Source organism: Rattus norvegicus, chromosome 1, assembly GCF_021556685.1.
Source record: "Rattus norvegicus strain SHRSP/BbbUtx chromosome 1, alternate assembly SHRSP_T2T, whole genome shotgun sequence".
NCBI lineage: Eukaryota > Metazoa > Chordata > Mammalia > Rodentia > Muridae > Rattus > Rattus norvegicus.
The window spans coordinates 177,493,897-177,516,850 of record NC_141534.1 but is presented as its reverse complement, the minus strand read 5'-3'; the positions used below and the strand labels follow the sequence as shown (position 1 = coordinate 177,516,850).

At 37.8% G+C, this 22,954-nt stretch overlaps 1 protein-coding gene across 10 annotated transcripts in view; it reads left to right on the top strand.

The window, feature by feature from the left end:
- The window catches only part of Sbf2 (SET binding factor 2), a 368,489-nt gene that overhangs the window by 141,680 nt on the left and 203,855 nt on the right, over positions 1-22,954 (top strand). For 9 of the 10 annotated variants that reach the window (XM_087592570.1, XM_087592563.1, XM_087592543.1 and 6 more), the window contains 1 exon segment: positions 2,097-2,234. In XM_087592570.1, coding sequence (XP_087448696.1) covers positions 2,097-2,234 — 138 coding nt within the window. 10 annotated transcript variants of the gene reach the window in all.

The following is a 22,954-nucleotide window of genomic DNA, read 5'->3' as shown; positions in this document are numbered from 1 at the left end:
TTTCTGCACTTCCTCTCTAGCTTCTACTATGACTTTCTGCACTTCCTCTCTAGCTTCTACTATGACTTTCTGCACTTCCTCTCTAGCTTCTACTATGACTTTCTGCACTTCCTCTCTAGCTTCTACTATGACTTTCTGCGCTTCCTCTCTAGCTTCTACTGTGACTTTCTGCAATTCCTCTCTAGCTTCTACTATGACTTTCTGCACTTCCTCTCTAGCTTCTACTGTGACTTTCTGCACTTCCTCTCTAGCTGCTACTGTGACTTTCTGCACTTCCTCTCTAGCTTCTACTATGACTTTCTGCACTTCCTTTCTAGCTTCTACTATGACTTTCTGCACTTCCTCTCTAGCTCCTACTATGACTTTCTGTACTTCCTCTCTAGCTCCTACTATGACTTTCTGCACTTCCTCTCTAGCTCCTACTATGACTTTCTGTACTTCCTCTCTAGCTTCTACTATGACTTTCTGCACTTCCTCTCTAGCTCCTACTATGACTTTCTGCACTTCCTCTCTAGCTCCTACTATGACTTTCTGCACTTCCTCTCTAGCTCCTACTATGACTTTCTGCACTTCCTCTCCAGCTGCTACTATGACTTTCTGCACTTCCTCTCCAGCTGCTACTATGACTTTCTGCACTTCCTCTCTAGCTTCTACTATGACTTTCTGCACTTCCTCTCTAGCTCCTACTATGACTTTCTGCACTTCCTCTCCAGCTCCTACTATGACTTTCTGCACTTCCTCTCTAGCTTCTACTATGACTTTCTGCACTTCCTCTCTAGCTTCTACTATGACTTTCTGCACTTCCTCTCTAGCTTCTACTATGACTTTCTGCACTTCCTCTCTAGCTTCTACTATGACTTTCTGCACTTCCTCTCTAGCTTCTACTATGACTTTCTGCACTTCCTCTCTAGCTTCTACTATGACTTTCTGCGCTTCCTCTCTAGCTTCTACTGTGACTTTCTGCAATTCCTCTCTAGCTTCTACTATGACTTTCTGCACTTCCTCTCTAGCTCCTACTATGACTTTCTGCACTTCCTCTCTAGCTCCTACTATGACTTTCTGCACTTCCTCTCTAGCTTCTACTATGACTTTCTGCACTTCCTCTCTAGCTTCTACTATGACTTTCTGCACTTCCTCTCTAGCTTCTACTATGACTTTCTGCACTTCCTCTCTAGCTTCTACTATGACTTTCTGCACTTCCTCTCTAGCTTCTACTATGACTTTCTGCACTTCCTCTCTAGCTTCTACTATGACTTTCTGCGCTTCCTCTCTAGCTTCTACTGTGACTTTCTGCAATTCCTCTCTAGCTTCTACTATGACTTTCTGCACTTCCTCTCTAGCTTCTACTGTGACTTTCTGCACTTCCTCTCTAGCTGCTACTGTGACTTTCTGCACTTCCTCTCTAGCTTCTACTATGACTTTCTGCACTTCCTTTCTAGCTTCTACTATGACTTTCTGCACTTCCTCTCTAGCTTCTACTATGACTTTCTGCACTTCCTTTCTAGCTTCTACTATGACTTTCTGCACTTCCTCTCTAGCTTCTACTATGACTTTTTCTAATATTGGAGGAAGAATCTTTTACCTTGATGCTATGTTCCTACGTATGTCAAAAGTAGATTGACATCTCAGAATAATATCTATGGAAAATTTTGTGAACTTTTTTGATGTTAGCTCTTATAGCATACTATATCAAATAGATAAATTTGTGTGTGATATACATGTATGTATATGTTGTGCACAGGTGTGTACCTACACATACGTATGGAAGTCAGAGGTCAGTGTCCTGTACCTTTTTGGAACATAGTCTCTTACTGAATCAGCAGTTGGCTAGGTTGGCTGATCAGTGAGGTTCTAGACTCTTCCTCTGTCTCTGCTTCAGAGGACTAAGATGCCAGGTACACACCATCACTCTAAACATAAGTGCTAGAGTTGGAGCTCAGTGTTCATGCGTATGAAACAAGCACTTTATCCTGTGAACCATTTCTGTAGCCTCTCAAGTATATATTTTTATTGGCAATGTTATGATTTAATATTTTTATATATTAAGAAATAGTAATTTTTTTTAATTTTAATGACTTTTCCTCTTATCCTTTTAGTTTTGTCAACCTGGTGGATGGCACCTGTCCAGAGAACGGAAACAGCCAACATTCTTTGTGGTAGTCCTAACAGATATTGACTCGGATCGACATTACTGCTCATGCCTAACCTTCTATGAGGCAGAGATCAATCTCCAGGTACAGAAACTTTCTTATGCAAGTTAGATTGGACACACAGCATTGCAGAATATTTTGAATTCCATGTTTTTGTTTGTTGTTATTTGTTTTGCTAAAATTGAAAATATAATGGGCTCCTTTGAAAAGCAGCTTTCAAGGATTGGAACTTCATATTGCATTTTTAAATGAACTGTGTAGGTTTAGTACCTTAAGTAAGCATGGAAACAGATAGATAGATAGATAGATAGATAGATAGATAGATAGATAGATAGATAGATAGATAGATGATAGATAGATAGATATAAAATATTGTAATAAAATGTAACCTTAATTTTGTATTAATAGTATTTGAAGTCTTGATATGTTCTTTAAAGTTCAAAATCTATTTTTTCTGGGTACAAAATCTGATTTTTAATTACAGAGGAAAGTTATCCATCATGAAGCAAACTTACACTATGATTCTTTTATGGTGGAAGTTCGAAAGTTCATGTAGAACAAAATACTTATTATCTACATTCCAGAACAACAACAAATACATATTATCTGCATTTCAGTTTATTTCTCTTTGTCAGATCTTTGTAGGAAGCCATACCAACATTTTAAGTCTTTAGATAGTGGGGCCAAGCTAAGAAATATTTGCTGTGAAATATTTAATGACTTGTCAGACTATTACTTCTGTGTAAATTTGGAAGTTACATTGTCACCAAGGTGACATAATTTACAAGTCTGCGCCTGTAGTTCATCTTGTCCCAGATCATGTCCTTCATAGCAATGGTAATTGCTGGTAAAAGGCTGATCACATTCCTGTTTTGATTGTTTCCTCACAAACTTGCCAGCGTGTTCTGTAATACACGAACCACTCTGTGTTCTTAGTTGACCTTTCATTTTAATGATGGTGTTGAGACCTTAAGCTGATCCTGAGAATGCACTATTCTTTATCTCCATGTTCTTAATCACTCCCTTTGAGTTGTCTAATGAAAACTAAATGCTAATTTGACTTTCCTTTCTTTCTTCTTCACGTGCGTTCAGCCATCAGACCAGCTGACAGGCAGTTACTGAGACATTGTTGGAGGTGTTGGAGGTATTTCAGAAAGATGTTTTGGAAGTCTTGGTCACATCAGTCTACTTTTTATTTGGACGTGTTTCACACCTAGCGATAAATTGCTGACATTACTCAGACATTCAGATATCCTTTACCATTTTATCTAGTGTTCATTTTTTGGCTCATTAGTTTATTACATGAAATCTTTATCCCTTTCTTTCCCTCTCTTCTCTCTTTCCTGCTCCCTCCCTCCTTTTTCTGAACAATCCCTTATATATAGACACACACACACTCTCACTCTCTCTTTCTCTCTCTCTTCTTCTTTTCCTCCCTCCCTCCCTTTTTCCCCTCACATCCCTAACCATCCCCTCAAATATTTGACAGAAAATCCCATATTTATCCAGATTTCCTCTGATTTCTTTGGTTCCCTAGGCTGGACCTGATACACTGGGCTGGAATGACTCTCTCACTGCACTTTATCTGAACATTATAATAATCATCTTTTTAAAAAAGATTTATTTATTATATGTGAGTACACTGTCACTGTCTTCAGACGCACCAGAAGAAGATATCAGATTCCACTACACATGGTTGTGAGCCACCATGTGGTGGCTGGGATTTGATCTCAGGACCTCTGGAAGAGCAGTCTGTGCTCTTAACCACTGAGCCATCTCTCCAGCCCTACTGTAATCATCTTAATAATATTCTTCACTACCCATTCCACAGTCCCAGTCTAGTACATAACTGCATTTATTGTGTTTAATTTTTTTCTTTTCATCTTGAACATTTACATAGTCTTAGTCTTTATCTTATAATATTGAAGTTTTTAAGTAATAATCCTTCCACATTCATTTTTAGATAGGACGACTCTTATTTTATATTCTTGGTTTCTCTCATTTTGTTCAGGTTGTGTATTAACAGGTACTATAATACTTAACTAAACTAGGGTTGGTGGGTATATACACACCATCATATCATTTAATCACGTCACTACAATGTCTGAAACAAAAATGATTGAGAATTTGGAGATAACCTGAGCTACATAGTGAGACTGTCTTGAAAATAGAAAGGAGGAAGAGTGGGGAAAGAAAGGCCAACCAACCAAAGTCAAGAAAAGAATACTTCCTAAGTATGTTCCTTCCAGAGATGTCCAAGGGTCCACATTTGGATGTATACAATGTCTATTAATCGTTTACTCATGGTATCCATTTAGTAAGATGATTTTTAGATTTCTTCAGTGTATAGTTGCAAGAGTTATGTTTTGTTTTGTTTTGGGGGGTTTTTGGTGTTTTTTGTTTTGTTTTGTTTTGGTTTTCAGTTGCTACTAATAAGTATTCCATAGGAAGGAATTTTAAGTGTGTGCCCTGCTATTTGTCATTCATGCTCTCCTTGATTTACTATTTACTATTTATTCTCTTTGATAATATTGATTTATTGATCAGTATATCAATATTGATAGTATTTGGCTGATTATGATTATGACGTTTAGAACATGATTATCTACCAGTCTACTCCCACTTCCTTATTAGTCAGCAGTTGACTTTTTGTGGTTTGTTTTGTTTTGTTTGTTTGATTGTTTGTGGCAGAGTCTATCTGTGTAACTTTGGCTGTCGTAGAACTTACTATGCATACTAGATCAGCCTCACAGAAATCCACTTGTCTTAGCCTCTCAAGTTACTAGGATTAAAGGTGTGTGCCACCATGCCCCACTAGTAGTTCACACACACACACACACACACACACACACAACTTTTATTTTTTTACAGTCCAGCTGCTACCCCTCCCAGTCCGCCCTCTCGCAGTTCCTCATCCCATTCCTCCTCCCCCCCTCTTTCCAAGAAGATGACCCCCGCTCCAGTAGGCCTCCCTACTCCCTGGGCCCTCAAGTTTTTTGAGGATTAGGCATTTCTTCTCCCACTGAGGCCAGACCAGGCAGTTCTCATCTGTATATATGTTTTTAAAATATTTTTTCATATATTTTGGTCATGTTCTTTCTTCTTCCCCAACTCCTCCCAGTTCTCCTTACTCACCCAACTTCATATTTTTTCCACAGTTCTCTGTGTCTGTCTGTCTGTCTGTCTGTCTGTCTGTCTCTCTCTCTCTCTCTCTCTCTCTCTCTCTCACACACACACACACACACACACACACACACACACACGCGCGGTTGGTTTTGTGTTTGCCATCTACTCCTGGGCATGATGTCTACCTGGATTGTGGGTTTTCCAGTTACACTCCATTGGAAAAACTGATTTCCCTTTCCTAGTAGTTATCAATTGAATATCTTCTTGGTTAGAGGAAGAATTTTGTGTCTGCTTTCTCCTTCTTGGTGCTCAGGTTTTGAACCTGAGCATGCTGTTGCACTCTCTGTGACATGTAAGTGTTTCAGCCCGGTTGTATCATCTGGAGGCACAACTTTCTTGGAGTCCTCCACCATCATTGGCTCCTCCACATAGCCGTGAGGCGAGGGCTTGAAAAAGTCTCTCAGTCCTATACATTGTCCAGTTGTGGGTGTCTGTTAATTATCACTGACTACAAGAAGAAACTTCTCTGACGGGAGTTGAATGATGCCGTGCTCTACAGGAATAGCAATATATCATTAAGAATCATTTTATTGCTATGTCCTTTTTAGGAGAATATGGTAGTAGGTTTTCTCCTAGAGCCCATGACTTATCTGATCTTACAATCTTGGCCACTTAAGCAGTGTCAGGTATGGTTTTTCTCTCACAGAATGAGCTGTAGTGTATTTTTAAAAATTGGTTGGTTATGCTCATAACATTTGTGCCACCAGTATTTCTTGCAGGCAGGTCACTGTTGAGGGCACACAGTTTAAGAGCTGATGATATAAATGATTACTTCCTCTTCTGGTAGCATGCAAGGTACCTTCCAACAATAGGAGCTCCAGTCAGTAAGGTTGAGCACCAGCCTAGCTTAGCCATGTTCAGTGCCATAAGTAAGTTGTGTCATGAAGAATAACTGATAACCTTGGGTGCTGCCTGTGCTTTTGTCAGGAAGCATCTATCGGATCCCTTGAATAGTGACTCAACAAGAGGTAACCCGTTCTTAGCACTGGAGATCGCATAAGGTGTCTGGGTGGAGCATTGTTTCCTCCATTATATGGTGACTCCATTGAAATTTCTTTCATATATGTTCATATTTTCAGAAGCTTTAGTAAGTTTCCATGTGGCTTTCCAAGAGGCCTTCATTGTTTGTTGTCTTTCCCCATATTTCCTCCGGCACCCTAACATCCCATCCCTTTTCCCATTTAACCCTCCTATTCACATTTCCCCTTTACTTCTTCAGTCTCTTATCCCCATTTCTCCTTCCTTGGAAGACGCCCTCCTTCTTCCTGGTCTCCTACTATAGCCTGGAAAGTAGAAAGATCTCCCCTGTTCCTGTATCATTAGGATTAAAATTGTAAAAATGGCCATCCTACCAAAAGCGTCAATCCAATCCTCACCAAAATTCTTAACAGAAATGGAAAAAAAAACTTCAATCTTCAACTTTATGTAGAAATACAAAAAACCAAGGTGTCTAAAGCGATCTGAAAACCAAGGTATCTAAAGTGATCTGAAATGATAAAGAACTGCTAGATGCATCCCCATCCCAAAACTGAACTCCAAATGGATCAAGAACCTCAGTGTAATGCCCAAAACACTGAATCTTAGGGAAGAGAAAGTAGGGAATAGTCTTGAACTTATTGACACAGGGAAGGACTTTCTGCACAGAACACCATTAGCACAGCACTAATAAATGGGACCTTATGAAGCTAAAAAATTTCTGCACATCAAAGGACACCATCATTCAAGCAAAGAAACAGGCTATAGAATGAGGGAAAAAAAAAACTCTACCACTTATACATTTGAGAATTAGTATCTAGAATAAAAAACTAAAAAAAACCTGAAAATTAAGAAATCAAACAACCTGATTAAAAATGGGAGTATAGAACTAAACAGTTCTCAAAACCTGAACTGCCAATGCCTGAGAAATACTTAAAGGAGTGCTCAACACCCTCACCATAAGGAAAATGCAAATAAAGATATCTTGAGATTTCGTTTTACCCTAATCAGGATGCCCAAAATAATAAAACAAATTACTTGCACATGCTGGTGAGTATGTGGGAAAGGGAAACACTTATTCATTGCTGGTGGGAGTATTACAGCCACTGTGAAAATCTGGGTGACGATTCCACCAAACGCTGAAAATTTAGCTACCACAGATAGCATCTTGGCATATAACCAAAAGAGACTACATCTTCATGTTCATCCATTTCCACTGCTTCTCTATTCATAATAGCCAGAAACTATAAACAGCTTAGATATACACTAACTCATGAATGGATAATGAAAATGTGATAGATTTATACAATGGGATATTATTCATCTGTTAAGAAAAAAATGAAATTTGTAGGTAAATGGGTTGAATTGGACAGTACTTCTGAGGGTGGTAATGCAGGCCCCCAAAAAACTATTTACTTTTTTCTCTTCTTTTTTCTCCTTTTCTTTTTTCTCCTTCCTTCCTTCCTTCCTTCCTTCCTTCCTTCCTTCCTTCCTTCCTTCCTTCCCCCCTCTCTTTCTCTCTCTCTCTCTCTTTCTCTCTCTCTCTTTCTCTCTCTCTCTTTCTTTCTTCCTCTCTCTCTTTCTCTCTTTCTCTCTCTCTCTCTCTTTCTCTTTCTTTCTTTCTTTCTTTCTTTCTTTCTTTCTTTCTTTCTTTCTTTCTTTCTTTCTTTCTTTCTTTCTTTCTTTCTTTCTTTCTTTCTTTCTTTCTTTCTTTCTTTCTTTCTTTCTTTCTTTCTTTCTTTCTTTCTTTCTTTCTTTCTTTCTTTCTTTCTTTCTTTCTTTCTTTCTTTCTTTCTTTCTTTCTTTCTATGAGACAGAGTCTCATGGTGCTGCCTTGGCTGGTCTGAAACTTGCTATGTAGACCAGGCTGGCCTCAGAGTCACAGAGATTATCTGTTGTGGTTCTCCAACTCTGGTATTGAAGGTATGTGCCACCATGCCCAGCTAGCAGTTGACATTTCCTGTAAGCAAAGTTCTCTTTCCGTCTGGATAAACCATGGGCTCATAGATTCATGCTTTGCCCACTTCTCTTCAAAAGCATATAATTTATTAATGGCTTTCAGGATTTTCATGCTTCTGTTCTCCCATATCTGGCTAGTAGCCGCTTTCTAAGTTAGGTCTCCTTTGGTTTGTGGTTTGCTTTTTAATGTAATCACTTTAAAACTCTGTCACAACAACTCGAATCCAAACCTTAACCTTTTCTTAAACAGTCCTGAAATGAGATATGTCACTAAGTAGTCTCCTCTGAGGAGGAGTAACACTGAAGCCATGCTCTGGGCTCTTTGGTACTTTGAACCAGTGTCTTAACAGCGTCCCTGTCCTTTAGCTCAGGTCTCTTTGCCCAATTGCTATTTTTAGAGGATCAAAAAACCTACACTTTATCCTTTATAACCAACCTCAAAACATTTGAAGCCTCTTTCCTCAGATTTTTTTTTCAATCCGGAAAATATAAATGTTACCAGATTTCTGTCTCTGTGTGGTAGTGTTTAGGTGCTAGGTGCCAGATGAATTTGTAAGCCTCCTGTGTTAGAAACAAATTATTGTCATTTGAGTTTTTTCTAAATGCGGGTATAAACTATGAGGTAGAATTTGGGAGGTAGAAATAAATTAAAAGATGTTCCTTTCTAGGTCATTAGTAACATTATTCTCACTTTTGGCAATTTTTAACAAATGTGTTTTTCTTTTCTTTTTGGATTGTATTATCAGTATCAGGTCAAAGTAGATCTTAAGTCATTTGGCATGAATCACTTCATATGAAATGTACTGTGATACTTTGCTTGGAATAATAAAGAGAAAGAATTTCAGAATGTACAGCATCCAAAGTAAAATTGTGCAACTTAAAAAATATTAGCTTTTATCTTTTTTAAGATACAGTAACATGTTCAATAATCACAAGCAAAACTTTGGCATTAAACTTTTAATAACGTGCTTCCAAAATTATCCAACTAGATAACATGAGCCTTGAATTTTTAAAAGTAATGATTAAAAATATGACAAATATATTTTTATTGCTTATATGAAATATATGTATCTTAAGTTTTTTTAAATTTTTATTATATATTTATTTACTTACATTTCAAAGGTTATTCCCCTTCCCGGTTTTCTGACAATAAGAACCCATTGGGAGGTAGAAAAAAAATTAAAAGATGTTCCTTTCTAGGTCATTAGTAACATTATTCTCACTTTTGACAGTTTTTAACAAATGTGTTTTTCTTTCCTTTTTGGATTGTATTATCAGTATTAGTTCCCTCTCCTGCCCCTCTTCCATACAGGTCTTCTGCCTATACATCCCCTTCCTTAATTGCCCTCTCCCATATTCCCCTGCACTGGGGGTCCAACCTTGGTAAGAACAAGGGCTTCCCTTTCCACTGGTGCCCTTACTAGGCTATTCATTGCCACCTATGAGGTTGGAGCCCAGGGTCAGTCCATGTATAGTCTTTGGGTAGTGGCTTAGTCCCTGGAAGCTCTGGTTGGTTGGCATTGTTGTTCATATGGGGTCTTGAGCCCCTTCAAGCTCGACCAGTCCTTTCTCTGATTCCTTCAACGGGGTACCATTCTCTGTTCAGTGGTTTGCTGCTGGCATTCGCCTCTGTATTGGACATACTCTGAATGTGTCTCTCAGGAGAGATCTATAATTAGTCCCTTTCAGCATGCATTTTCTAGCTTCATCAATCTTATCTAGTTTTGGTGGCTGTATATATGTGGGCCACATGTGGGTCAGGTTCTGAATGGCCATTCCTTGTGTCATTGCTCTAAACTTTGCCTCTATATCCCCTCCTATGAATATTTTTCCCTCTTTTAAGAAGGAGTGGGAGTATCTGCATTTTGGTCATCCTTCTTGAGCTTCCTGTGGTCTGTAGATTGCATCTTGGGTAATTTGAGCTTTTCGGCTAATATTCACTTATCAATGAGTGCATACCAAGTGTGTTTTTCTGTGATTGAGTAACCTCACGCAGGATGATATTTTCTAGTTCATTCCATTTGCCTATGAATTTCATGAAATCATTGTTTTTGATAGCTGAGTAGTACTCCATTGTGTAAATGTACCACATTTTCTGTATCCATTCCTCTGTTGAAGGGCATCTGGGTTCTTTCCAGCTTCTGGCTATTATAAATAAGGCTGCTATGAACATAGTGAAGCATGTGACTTTATTGTATGTTGGAGCATCTTTTGGGTATATGCCCAAGAGAGGTTTAGCTGGGTCCTCAGGTAGTTCAATGTCTGATTTTCTGAGAAACCTCCAGACTGATTTCCAGAGTGGTTGTACCAGTTTGCAATCCCACAAACAATGGAGGAGTGTTCCTCTTTCTCCACATTCTCGCCAGCATCTTGTATCACCTGAGTTTATCTTAGCCATTCTGACTGGTGTGAGGTGGAATCTCAGGGTTGTTTTGATTTGCATTTTCCTGGTGACTAAGGATGTTGAACATTTCTTTAGGTGCTTTTTGGCCATTCGATAATCCTCAGGTGAGAATGTTTTGTTTAGCTCTGTACTCCATTTTTAATAGGGTTATTTGACTCTCTGGAGTCTAACTTCTTGAGTTCTTTGTATATTTTGGATATTAGCCCTCTATCAGATGTAGGATTGGTAAAGATCTTTTCCCAATCTGTTGGTTGCCATTTTGTCCTAATGACAGTGTCTTTTGCTTTACAAAAGCTTCACAGTTTTATGAGATCCCATTTGTCGATTCTTGATCTTAGAGCATAAGCCACTTGTGTTCTGTTCAGGAAATTTTTCCCAGTGCCCATGTGTTCGAGACTTCCCCACTTTTTCTTCTATTAGTTTGAGTGTATCTGGTTTGATGTGGATATCCTTGATTCATTTGGACTTAAGCTTTGTACATGGTGATAAGAATGGATTTGCTTCTTCTACATGCTGATCTCCAGTTGAACCAGCACCATTTGCTGAAAATGCTATCTTTTTTCCATTGGATGGTTTTGGCTCCTTTGTCAAAAATCAAGTGGCTATAAGTGTGTGGGTTCATTTATGGGCCTTCAGTTCTGTTCCACTGATCTACCTGCCTGTCTCTGTATCAATACCATGCAGTTTTTATGACTATTGCTCTTTAATACTGCTTGAGGTCAGGGATGGTGATTCCCCCAGAAGTCCTTTTATTGTTGAGTATACTTTTTGCTATCCTGGATTTTTTGTTATTTCAAATTCATTTGCAAATTGCTCTTTCTATCTCTATAAAGAATTGAGTAGGAATTATGATGGGAATTGCATTGAATCTATAGATTGCTTTAGGCAAAATGGCAATTTTTACTATATTAATCCTGCCAATCCATGAGCATGGAAGATTTTTCCATCTTCTGAGAACTTCCTCAATTTCTTTCTTCAGAGACTTGAAGTTCTTGTCATACAGCTCTTTCACTTGCTTGTTTAAAGCCATACCAAGATATTTTATGTTATTTGACACTATTGTGAAGGGTGTCATTTCCTTAATTTCTCTCTCAGCCTATTTATCCTTTGAGTAGAGGAAGACTACTGATTTGTTTGAGTTAATTTTTTTTTCCTTTTCTTTTTTTTGGAGCTGGGGACCGAACCCAGGGCCTTGCGCTTGCTAGGCAAGTGCTTTACCACTGAGCTAAATCCCCAACCCCTGTTTGAGTTAATTTTATACCCCGCCACTTTGCTGAAGTTGTTTATCAGGTTAAGTAGTTCTCTGGTGGAACTTTTGGGGTCGCTTAAATTCACTATTTTATCATCTGCAAATAGTGATATTTTTATTTCTTCCCTTCCAAAGGGAATTTGTATCCCTTTGACCTCCTTTCACTGTCTGATTGCTCTGGCTAGGACTTCGAGTATTATATTGAATAAGTAGGGAGAGAGTGGGCCGCCTTGTCTAGTCCCTGATTTTAGTGGGATTGCTTCAAGTTTCTCTCCATTTAGTTTGAAGTTAGCGACTGGTTTGCTGTGTATTGCTTTTTACTATGTTTAGGTATGGGCCTTGAAATCCTTTTCTTTCCAGGACTTTTATCATGAAGGGGTGTTGAATTTTGTCAAATGCTTTCTCAGCATCTAATGAAATGACCATGTGGTTCTTATCTTTGAGTTTGTTTATTTAGTGGATTACATTGATGGATTTTCTTATATTAAACCATGCCTGCATCCCTGGGATGAAGCCTACTTGATCATGATGGATGATCGTTTTGATGTGTTCTTGGATTCGGTTTGTGAGAATTTTATTGAGTATTTTTGCGTCAATATTCATAAGGGAAATTGGTCTGGTTTTCTTTCTTTGTTGGGTCTTTGTGTGGTTTCGGTATAAGAGTAATTGTGGCTTCATAGAAGGAATTCGGTCATGCTCCGTATGTTTAAATTTTGTGGAATAGTTTGGACAGTATTGGTACGAGGTCTTCTATGAAGGTCTGATAGAATTCTTCACTGAACCCATCTGGACCTGGGCTCTTTTTGTTTGGGAGACTTTTAATGACTGCTTCTATTTCTTTAGGAGTTATGGGGTTGTTTCGATGAGTCATTTGTTCCTGATTTATCTTTCGTACCTGGTATCTGTCTAGAAAATTGTCCATTTCCTCCAGATTTTCCAGTTTTGTTGAATATAGACTTTTGTAGTAGGATCTGATGATATTTTTAATTTCTTCAGATTCTGTTGTTATGTTTTCATTTCTGATTTCTTTTTTTTTTTTAGATCAAATAATTATTGGGAGTAAATAGATATTTTATCTGCTGGTGTCACTTTATTGCATTTTTTTTAGATCAAATAATTATTGGGAGTAAATAGATATTTTATCTGCTGGTGTCACTTTATTGCATTTTTTTTAGATCAAATAATTATTGGGAGTAAATAGATATTTTATCTGCTGGTGTCACTTTATTGCATTTTTTTTTTAGATCAAATAATTATTGGGAGTAAATAGATATTTTATCTGCTGGTGTCACTTATTTCTGATTTTCTTAATTTGGATACACTCTCTGTGACCTCTGGTTAGTCTGGCTAAGGGTTTATCTATCTTGTTGATTTTCTCAAAGAACCAGCTCCTGGTTTTGTTGATTCTTTGTATAGTCCTTTTCGTTTCTACATGGTTGATTTCAGCTCTGAGTTTGATTATTTCCTGCCTTCTACTCCTCCTGCGTTTATTTATTTCTTTTGTTCTAGAGTTTTAAGGTGTGTTGTCAAGCTGCTGACATATGCTCTCTCCTGTTTCTTTCTGCAGGCACTCAGAGCTATGAGTTTTCCTCTTCGTGCCACTTTCATTGTTTCCCATAAGTTTGGGAATGTTGTATCTTCATTTTCACTAAATTCTAAGAAGTCTTTAATTTCTTTCTTTATTTCTTCCTTGACCAAGTTATCGTTGAGTAGAGCATTGTTCAACTTCCATGTATATGTGGGCTTTCTGTCATTATTGTTGTTATTGAAGACCAGTCTTAGTGTGTGGTGATCTGATAGGATGCATGGGATTATTTCTATCTTCCTGTATCTGTTGATGCCTGTTTTGTGACCAATTATATGGTCAGTTTTGGAGAAGGTTCCATGCAGTGCTGAGAAGAAGATGTTCTGTAAATATCTGTTAAATCCAATTGGTTCATAACTTCTGTTAGTTTTTCTGTGTCTCTGTTTAATTTCTTTTTCCATGATCTGTCCATTGATGAGAGTGGGGTGTTGAAATCTCCTACTATTATTGTGTGAGGTGCAATGCATGCTTTGAGCTTTAGTAAGGTTTCTTTTGTGAATGGAGGTGCCCTTGCATTTGGAACATAGATATTCAGGATTGAGAGTTCATCTTGGTGCATTTTTCCTTTGATAAATATGAAGTATCCTTCCTTATCTTTTTTAATGAGTCTTGTTTGAAAGTCAATTTTATTTGATATTAGAATTGCAACTCCAGCTTGTTTCTTCAGGCAATTTGCTTGGAAAATTGTTTTCCAGCCATTTACTCTGAGGTAGTGTCTGTCTTTTTCCTCTGAGGTGTGTTTCCTGCATGCAGCAAATGCTGGGTCCTCTTTACATATCCAGTCTGTTAGTCTATGTCTTGTTATTGGCGAATTGAGTCCGTTGATGTTGAGAGATATTAAGGAATAGTGATTGTCGCTTCCTGCTATTTTCATTGTTAGAGGTGGAATTATATTTGTTTGTATCTCTTTTGGTTTTATCGCAAGGAAATTATATTCTTGCTTTTTGTACGGTGTAGTTTCTCTCCTTGTGTTGGTGTTTTCCATCTATTATCCTGTGTAGGTCTGGATTTGTAGAAAGATATTTCATAAATTTGGGTTTGTCATGGAATATCTTGGTTTCTCCATCTATGTTAATTTGCAAGTTTTGCTGATACAGTAACTTGGGCTGGCATTTGTGTTCTCTTAGGGTCTGTGTGACATCTGTCCAGGATCTTCTGGCTTTCATAGTCTCTGGTGTGAAGTCTGGTGTAAGTCTTATAGGTCTGCCTTTATATGTCACTTGACCTTTTTCCCTTACTACTTTTAATATTCTTTCTTTGTTTTGTGCATTTGGTGTTTTAACTATTATGTGATGGAAGGAATTTCTCTTTTGGTCCAATCTATTTGGAATTCTGTAGACTTCTCGTATGTTTATGGGCATCTTTAGGCCAGGGAAGTTTTCTTCTATAATTTTGTTGAATATATTTAGTGGCCCATTAAGGAGTCTTCACCTATTATCCTTAGGTTTGATCTTCTCTTTGTGTCCTGGATTTCCTGTATGTTTTGGGCTAGGAGCTTTTTGCGTTTTATATTATCTTTGACAGTTGTGTCCATGTTTCATATGGTATCTTCTGCCCCAAGATTCTCTCTTCTATCTGTTCTGTATTCTGTTGGTAATGCTTGTGTCTATGCCTCATTGTCTCTTCCTTTGGTTTTCTATATCCAGGGTTGTCTCCCTTTGTGCTTTCTTTATTGTTTCTATTTCCATTTTCAATTCCTCCACCTGTTTGGTTGTGTTTTCCTGTAATTCGTTCAGTGATTTTTGTTTTTCCTATTTAAGGGCCTCTACTTGTTTACTTTTGTTGTCCTGTATTTCTTTAAGGGAGTTAAAGTCCTTCTTAAGTCCTCCATCATCATCATAAAATATGATTTCAAATCTAAATCTTGTTTTTCTGGTGTGTTTGGATATCCAGTATTTTCTTTGGTGGCAGTACTGGGCTCTGATGATGCCAAGAGGTCTTGGTTTCTATTGATTAGGTTCCTGCGCTTGCCTCTAGCCATTGGGTTGTCTCTGGTGTTTGCTTGTCTTGCTGTTTCTGGGAGTAACTTGGCCCTGCTGTAGGTCTCTGTGTCAGCACTCCTGTAGAACTGTTTTCCCGTTTTCTTTCAGCCTTTCCTGAGAACAGGTGCTCTGATTTCAGCTGTGGAGGCACTCCTGGAGTCTGTCTTCCAGCTCCAGGCGTGGGCAGGAATCAAAGGATCCTGCCCCTGATTGCTCCTGTAGGTCCTTGCACCCAGCGGGCACAGTTGGCACTATGCAATTCCCTCTTGGGTATGGACTGTGGGCAGAGGGTATTGTCCTCTGACTTCTCAGGACTATCCCCACTTCTGAGGTTCCAGCTCTCTCCCCCACGGGATCTGGGTGCAGGGAGCTGTTTGGCTGAATCAGTTCAATCCTGGGCATAGACCAGAACCTCGAGTACCGGCGACTGTCTGCTCCTATATCCCTCTGTCCAGAGGCACTGTGTAGTTTTCCCTTGGACCAGGAATGTGGTCCAAGGTGTGCAGAGGTGGCAAGTCTGTCCTGTGGCCTCGGGATGTCTGCACACCTAGGTGGTCCGCTCTCTTCCCCACAGGATTTGGGTGCAGGGAAGTCTTAAGTTGTTTTATGTTTAGATCTTTCTAAGTTTTTTTTTTTTAAAAATGCTTTGTGTTTCTAAATCAATAAAAACATTTAGTGTATCAGCAAAGAAATGCCATTGAAGAAATGGAGTTGGGATTAATGAGGGTGAGTTGGGGATGTAAGATAAAGAATCAAAAAGAAAAAGATGTAGAAACCATCAGATACTGTTTTTATTGTTTCTATCTTAATGGATGTACAGTTGGGCTGTGGAGGCAAACCCCAAATTCAGGTGCATAAGTATCCCAAAATGCTGCCTAAATGCTATTCCATGAAGTAGATGACTGCACACCGAGCAGCACGTGTCTTACTGAGTTCATAAATCTCTACGTAGACACTTGAAAACTAAAAGCCAAGAAAAAGGGCAATCTGGGCAAAAATTTTGGGATAAGAAACAAAAGTATGAGGTATTTTGATCAATTAAGGCTTGGCATACTCTAGGTATTGTGCCAAAAATTTGGTAGTGCTTTTTCTCTTTCTTTGATACTTAATTCACTTTAGTTAATCTCATTTTAGTCTCTCTGTTACATTCCTATTTTACAGATGATACTAAAAGCCTATCCCAGGAGTGTTAAAGGGTTTGACTTTGTCTGTCTTAAAGAATGAGAGACTGAACATACACTATAGTGCTACAGAAGTTATGCTAGTGTGGGACTGGCCTGAGTGTAGTAGAGGAAGTGATGGACGTAAGAGTGGTAGTTGAGAATTGAGAAGCACAGTTGAACATGTATCATATCATTCTGGCAGAGTGAAAGAGACCATGAAGTCTGTCGGGTCTATACATTTGCTTTGTCTCTGTTCTTTTGTAGGTGAGTGGTTTTTGTTGTTGTTTTGTTTTGTTTGCAATAAGGTCCAATTATCCTGGTTTTGTACTGGCCTTGTTTTTTCAGCGTTTTGAGCTTTGGGATTAAGGACAGTGCTGTCATACCTGATGAACCTGTCCATTTCAATAAATGATAATGAAGCACTTGGGAGTCTAATTTGAGGAAACAAGAAATTGATTCATAATATTGTAGAACAATTCTTCAGTTATTAAGGAGTCACCTGGAGAACTGAAGAAATAATAGGTTTCTTATTTTGCCTTTAATCACTTTATTTTTAATTTAATTTTTCTATAGATGTCATATATGAGCACATATTTAAATAGTTTACACCCTTCTCTCTCACTGTCTTTAGACAGGAAAATGTGAAAAGAGGAGAAAATTACACTATCAAGTAAATTGTGCTCATTCTAGAATATCTGAAACATGTAGGGGAAAAAAGTGAGAGGACAGAAAAAAATATATCTTCTTGGAATCAATAATTTTTTAATTTAAATAATTATATGCCTATCTGCCAGATAATTTGATGTAAATAAGTTCTCAATAGATGTTTATTTCTCATTGTGTAGATATTATAAATAGCACTGAGCTAAATGTCTTTTGGGGGGTCATAAATACTGGTTCTTTCAAGGAGAAGCCAATGCTCTTCTCCCTTTCTCAGTGAGAAATGAGGAGTGCATTTGAAATGTAAATACATGAAATATTCAAGAAAAAAAGGAAGAGAGAGGAGTAGCCAATGGCAACCAGTTTGCTGACTGTGTGATGAGTATCATGCTGTCTCACCCCTGAGATGATTTTTTAGATCTTAATCAAGTGGCATGATAGAGACATAGAAATTTGGGCTATTTATAAATTTTGTGGGGCTGGGGATTTAGCTCAGTGGTAGAGCGCTTGCCTAGGAAGCACAAGGCCCTGGGTTCGGTCCCCAGCTCCGAAAAAAAGACCAAAAAAAGAAATAAATTTTGTATTTATTTATTTTGTTCATTTAATAATTTGCAGTACAGGCAAGTATCCATAAGTATCCATATGAGTTCCTCTTATAATGGTGAACATTATTTTAGTGTGGCTATCCATCTGTGCCTTCCATTTTCAAATGGAAATAAGCAAATTGTCAGGATGCTGAAGAACAATAATCCTGATATTAATAATAGTAATCCTAATATTCCTTATAAATACATCTTATAGGGAAAACTATCACTGAATAAATGTCATATACTTAAATTTGTAGGAGATATTTAAACTTAAAATAGCTTTTGCAAACAAGCTTCCAAACTTGTAGAACATCAAATGTCTTCCTTAAATATTGACTATTGAAGGCTAACAAGAACCACCATAAAAACTGTGTCAGCAGGTTCTATTTATATATACACACACATTTAACAATTGGGAAGGAAAAGTTAGCAAAATGATACAGGGTAGGATTTGCAAATGGACTTCGAAGAGGGGCTGGAGAGGGAAGGGATAGGAGAAAGTGATGTAATTATATTTTCACTAAAAATGTGTAAGAATAATACATTTAAAAATATAAAAAAAACCTTAAACAAGAAAGATTATTATGATCAAGGAAGAAAAAAAAGTCTGACCTTATTTTTAATAATTGATAGCGTTACTTCTGCAATACTGTCTCCCTCAAACAATTGTTTGCTAAACATACCTTATATGTTTATAAGATACCTTGTATCTTACAAAGGTTGCATAGAAGAGTATAAAGGAGGAGTAGAAATTGCCATTCATGAGCTTTGTAACCTTATTTAATGTAAGAACCAGAGACCTGGGCACAGTGATTCACACCTTTATTTTCAGCAGGAGGGAGACAGAGTCAGGTAGAGGCCAGTCTAGAGCAGAGGCAGATAGATCTCTAGGAGTTTGATGCCAGCTGGTCTGCATAGTGAGTTCCAGGCCAGCCAAGACTATGTAAGAGACCCTGTCTCAAAGGAAGAAAAGAAAGGAAAGAAAGAAAAGAAAAGGATCTCATGGTTCATCTAACAGTATTAATACATGTTTTGCATTAGAAAAATAATCACATTTTATTCTTATTTTTTATGCTAATCTTAGCAGTCAATGAAAAGAAGCATTAAAAAATCATCATTAACTCTAGTGGCTCACAAAATAACATTCTTAAATTTATGAGGAGCCAATTTTAAATGATTTGTTGTGCTTGAAACAGACATGAAGCTCATATGCAGTTTCCCATCTCTCAGTAAGGGTTGCACTCTCTTTTCCTCAGAAGTTATGTGCTATCCTCATAGTATTTCTCTCAATTTTCACATTTTAGCACCATTCCTAAGTTTTCTTAATAATTCTTTAAGCCAAAGAACTCTCAAAGAATAATCCAACAGATGAAACATGAATTACTTGTGTTTTTTTTAAGCATAAATGACAAGCAGAAACATGGTGCTATGCCAGTAACCACATATGTTAGTTTACACTGAATAGTTCATCCAACTTACAAGCTATTAGGTGATGAGCACAGTTGCTTTAAACAGTATAGTTAGTAAATCTTCTGGAAATAAAAGGTGCCAAAACACCAATAAATCATCATACTCTGATATTAAAACTAATGTTCAGATTTAGTTTTTCCTAAGTACAATGATAAAATAGGCAACAGATTTTAGTTCACTATGTGTAACAAAAATTTAGGTTATTATTTTTTAAGGACATGTGGATAAAAACAGTAAATCTAAGTGACAGGTATGTAAGGATGCATTACAGTTCAACTCAGTCAAGCTACAGAATATGTTCCATGTTTGAAGCTTAAGCATCTGAGCCTCCGTTATTGTTCAATTTCTCTTTTCCAGTTTGCCTCCATACTGTTCTGATTCTCTTTATGTTTTGATGATCTGTTTATCTTTTTAAATCCCAGTTTGCTGCTGTGGGCTTCAGAGTCCCTCCCCAGACTGGTGACTGAACACTTGCTGGGACATTGTTTTGACTGCTGCTGTTTTTTCACCTGTGCTGCTCTCAGCATTTACGTGACACTGAGTTTCCTGCCCTGCAGGCTGGACCCTATCCTTTTGTGGCAGGTGCTTTATGGCTAATGAGCTATAAATGTTTAATAAATAAACATTCACCAATACATTAGTATTTACTTAAAACAATTTAGCTTTGTTTTAAAAAATAATACCAATATAAACATCTAAGAAAATTGTTTTGCTCTGAGTGTGTATATATTGTCATGTGATCCATATCAGCTATAACCCCATGTCCTGAAGGCATTTGAAATACAGGGTTCTAAACACTCTTCATATGTGCAAGCAAACGTAGTACAAATGCACACTCTTCACATAGAGAGGCCTTTTAAAGCTTGTGTTTTATGATATATTCTGATGTCACTGTACTTATAATTACCTTTAAATTGTTTTATAGCCACTATTTGTAGTGGCTTTTTGCTATCTTCTTTTTACATAAGAGAGAGAGAAAAAATTGGAAAGGAGTAGAACTCACATAAATTGTCTTTGATGAATGCAAGATACATTGCTCCCTTTATCTTTTTTTTTTTTTTTTTTTTTCGGAGCTGGGGACTGAACCCAGGGCCTTGCGCTTGCTAGTCAAGCGCTCTACCGCTGAGCTAAATCCCCAACTCCCATTGCTCCCTTTATATTGTTCACCCTTTACACATATACATATAGAGAGCTAGTTTTTTCACTTATAAATGTATTAATACTTACATAATTACTTAATATATAGTATTCTATATAACATCATAAAATATGCAAGGCAGGCTCTGAGTCCTTTCCTATCCTTTGACATTTGTTTCCCTCTCGTGGTAAGCAGTAGTCATTGTGATAGGCAAAAACCCTGAAGAGCTCAAATGTTTGTACTATTTTCTTAGCATTATATTTATTCACAATTATAATCCACATGAATGCACAAAGTACAACTATAATGTCAATGTCTTTATACATTTTATTTTCATAGGCTGTAATGTCAAATACTACTGTTCAAATTTGTAAGAAAAGTTATTTTGATCTAATAAAATACAGAAGTTTAAATGTTTAACTTATTTGAATATTTATATATTAGTTTGTTATTGATATTTCAGTTTAACTTACTTCTAAGTGATATTTAGTATACATTCTGAAAGAATTAAAATGGTGAATATATTACCAGTGTTTTATCAAACTGATTCTCATATCATACTTGCTTTGTGTGTTCACCTTATATTGTAAATCCAATAATAAATATTAAAGGTTTTCATTTTAAATTTCTTCATCAGCACATATTTTTAAAAATTTTTAATTATCTTTAACCTTTTTTTTTACAGTTTAGTCCTTATTCCCTTCCTGGTCCACCCTCCTACAGTTCCTTATCCCATTCCTCTTCCACCATCTCCAAGAGCATGGCCCCTCTCCCCACTCCACCCCCATCCTTCCAGGCCTTCCCACTCCCTGGGACCTCAAGTCTCTCCAGGGTTAGGTGCATCTTCCCTCAGGAGGCCAGACCAAGCAGTCCTCTGCTATGTATATGTGTGTGTGTTGGGCAGGGTGGGAGGCTCTTACCAGCTAGTATATGCTGCCTGGTTGGTGGCCCAGTGTCTGGGATATCTCGGGGATTCAGGTGAGTTGAAGCTGCTGATCTTTCTATGGGGTTGCCCTCCTCCTCAACTTCTTTCAGCCTTTCCCTAATTCAAGCACAGGGGTCCCTGACTTCAGTTCATTGGTTGGGTGTAAGTATCTTCATGTGTCTCAGTCAGCTGCTTGTTGGGCCTCTTGGAAGGCAGCCATGCTAGACTCCTGTTTGTAAGTACATCATAGCATCATCACTGGACCTCCTTTTTCTCAGTCTCTTCTCCATTTTTGTCCCTGCATTTCTTTTAGACAGGAATGAATCTAGGTCAGAGTTTCTGATTGTGGGATGGCCATCCCATCCCTCCACTTGATGCCTTGTCTTTCTACTGGAGGTGGACTCTAAAATTTCCCTCTCCCCACTGTTGGGCATTTTATCTAAGATCCCCTGCTTTGCATCCTCAGAGTCTCTCTCACCTTTGAGAGCTAGTTTTTTGGGTTTTGTTGTTTGTTTGTTTGTTTGTTTGCTTGCTTGCTTGCTTGCTTGCTTGCAATAAATGGCTTTACTCTCAATCTAGGTATAAAACTTAGTTACTTTTTTTTTTTAATCATCCATATTTTAGCCATCCACAAATCCTAGCTGAGAACTAGGACTTGTAGTTCCCACACTATTTATCTTGCCTGAACTCCAAACAGACTTACTTACTTACTTACATACATACATACATACATACATACATACATACATACATACATTTATTTATTTATTTTTACACTCCAGATTTTATTCCCTCCTGGTCCACCCTCCAATTGTTCCACATCCCATACCTCCCCCTAACCCCCCACTCCACTCTCCACAAGGATGTCCCCACCCCACCAGACCTCTAAACTTCCTGGGGCCTCCAGTCGCTTGAGGGTTAGGTGCATCTTCTCTGATTCAACCCAGATCCAAGAGTCCTCTGCTGTATACATGTTGGGGGCCTCATTGCAGTTGGTGTATGCTGTCTGATTGGTGATCCAGTGTCTGAGAGATCTCGGGTCCAGGTTAATTGAGACTGCTGGTCCTCCTTGTAAGCTATATGACACTTACCCTCAGATTGATCATTTAAAAACAAAATTTCACTCTTAAGTCCATGGCATTCAAAATAAAAAACCCAGTTGCCATCCTTTGAGCTCAGAATAAGCAGCCCCTGCCTCCTACTCCAGTTATTAGCCAATCTCCCAGCTGCTAAGCCTGCCCCTGGGTCATTTGCATTTGCCTGATTATCTGAATGTCTGCTTAAATATCTGATCATCTACTTTCCCCTCTTCAGGTATTATCTTCTTTTCCCAGTTATAACATTAATACCTAGAACACTAGATATCCCAGTAAAATAGTATTAAATGACTAAATGGATACATATCTCTTTAGTCATCTTTTCTAGTTTGCACACCAACTTTATAAGCTCTCTATATCACTATCTGCTTGTTAATAAAATAATTAGATGATTGTCTAAGATCACTTACAATGGAATATAAAC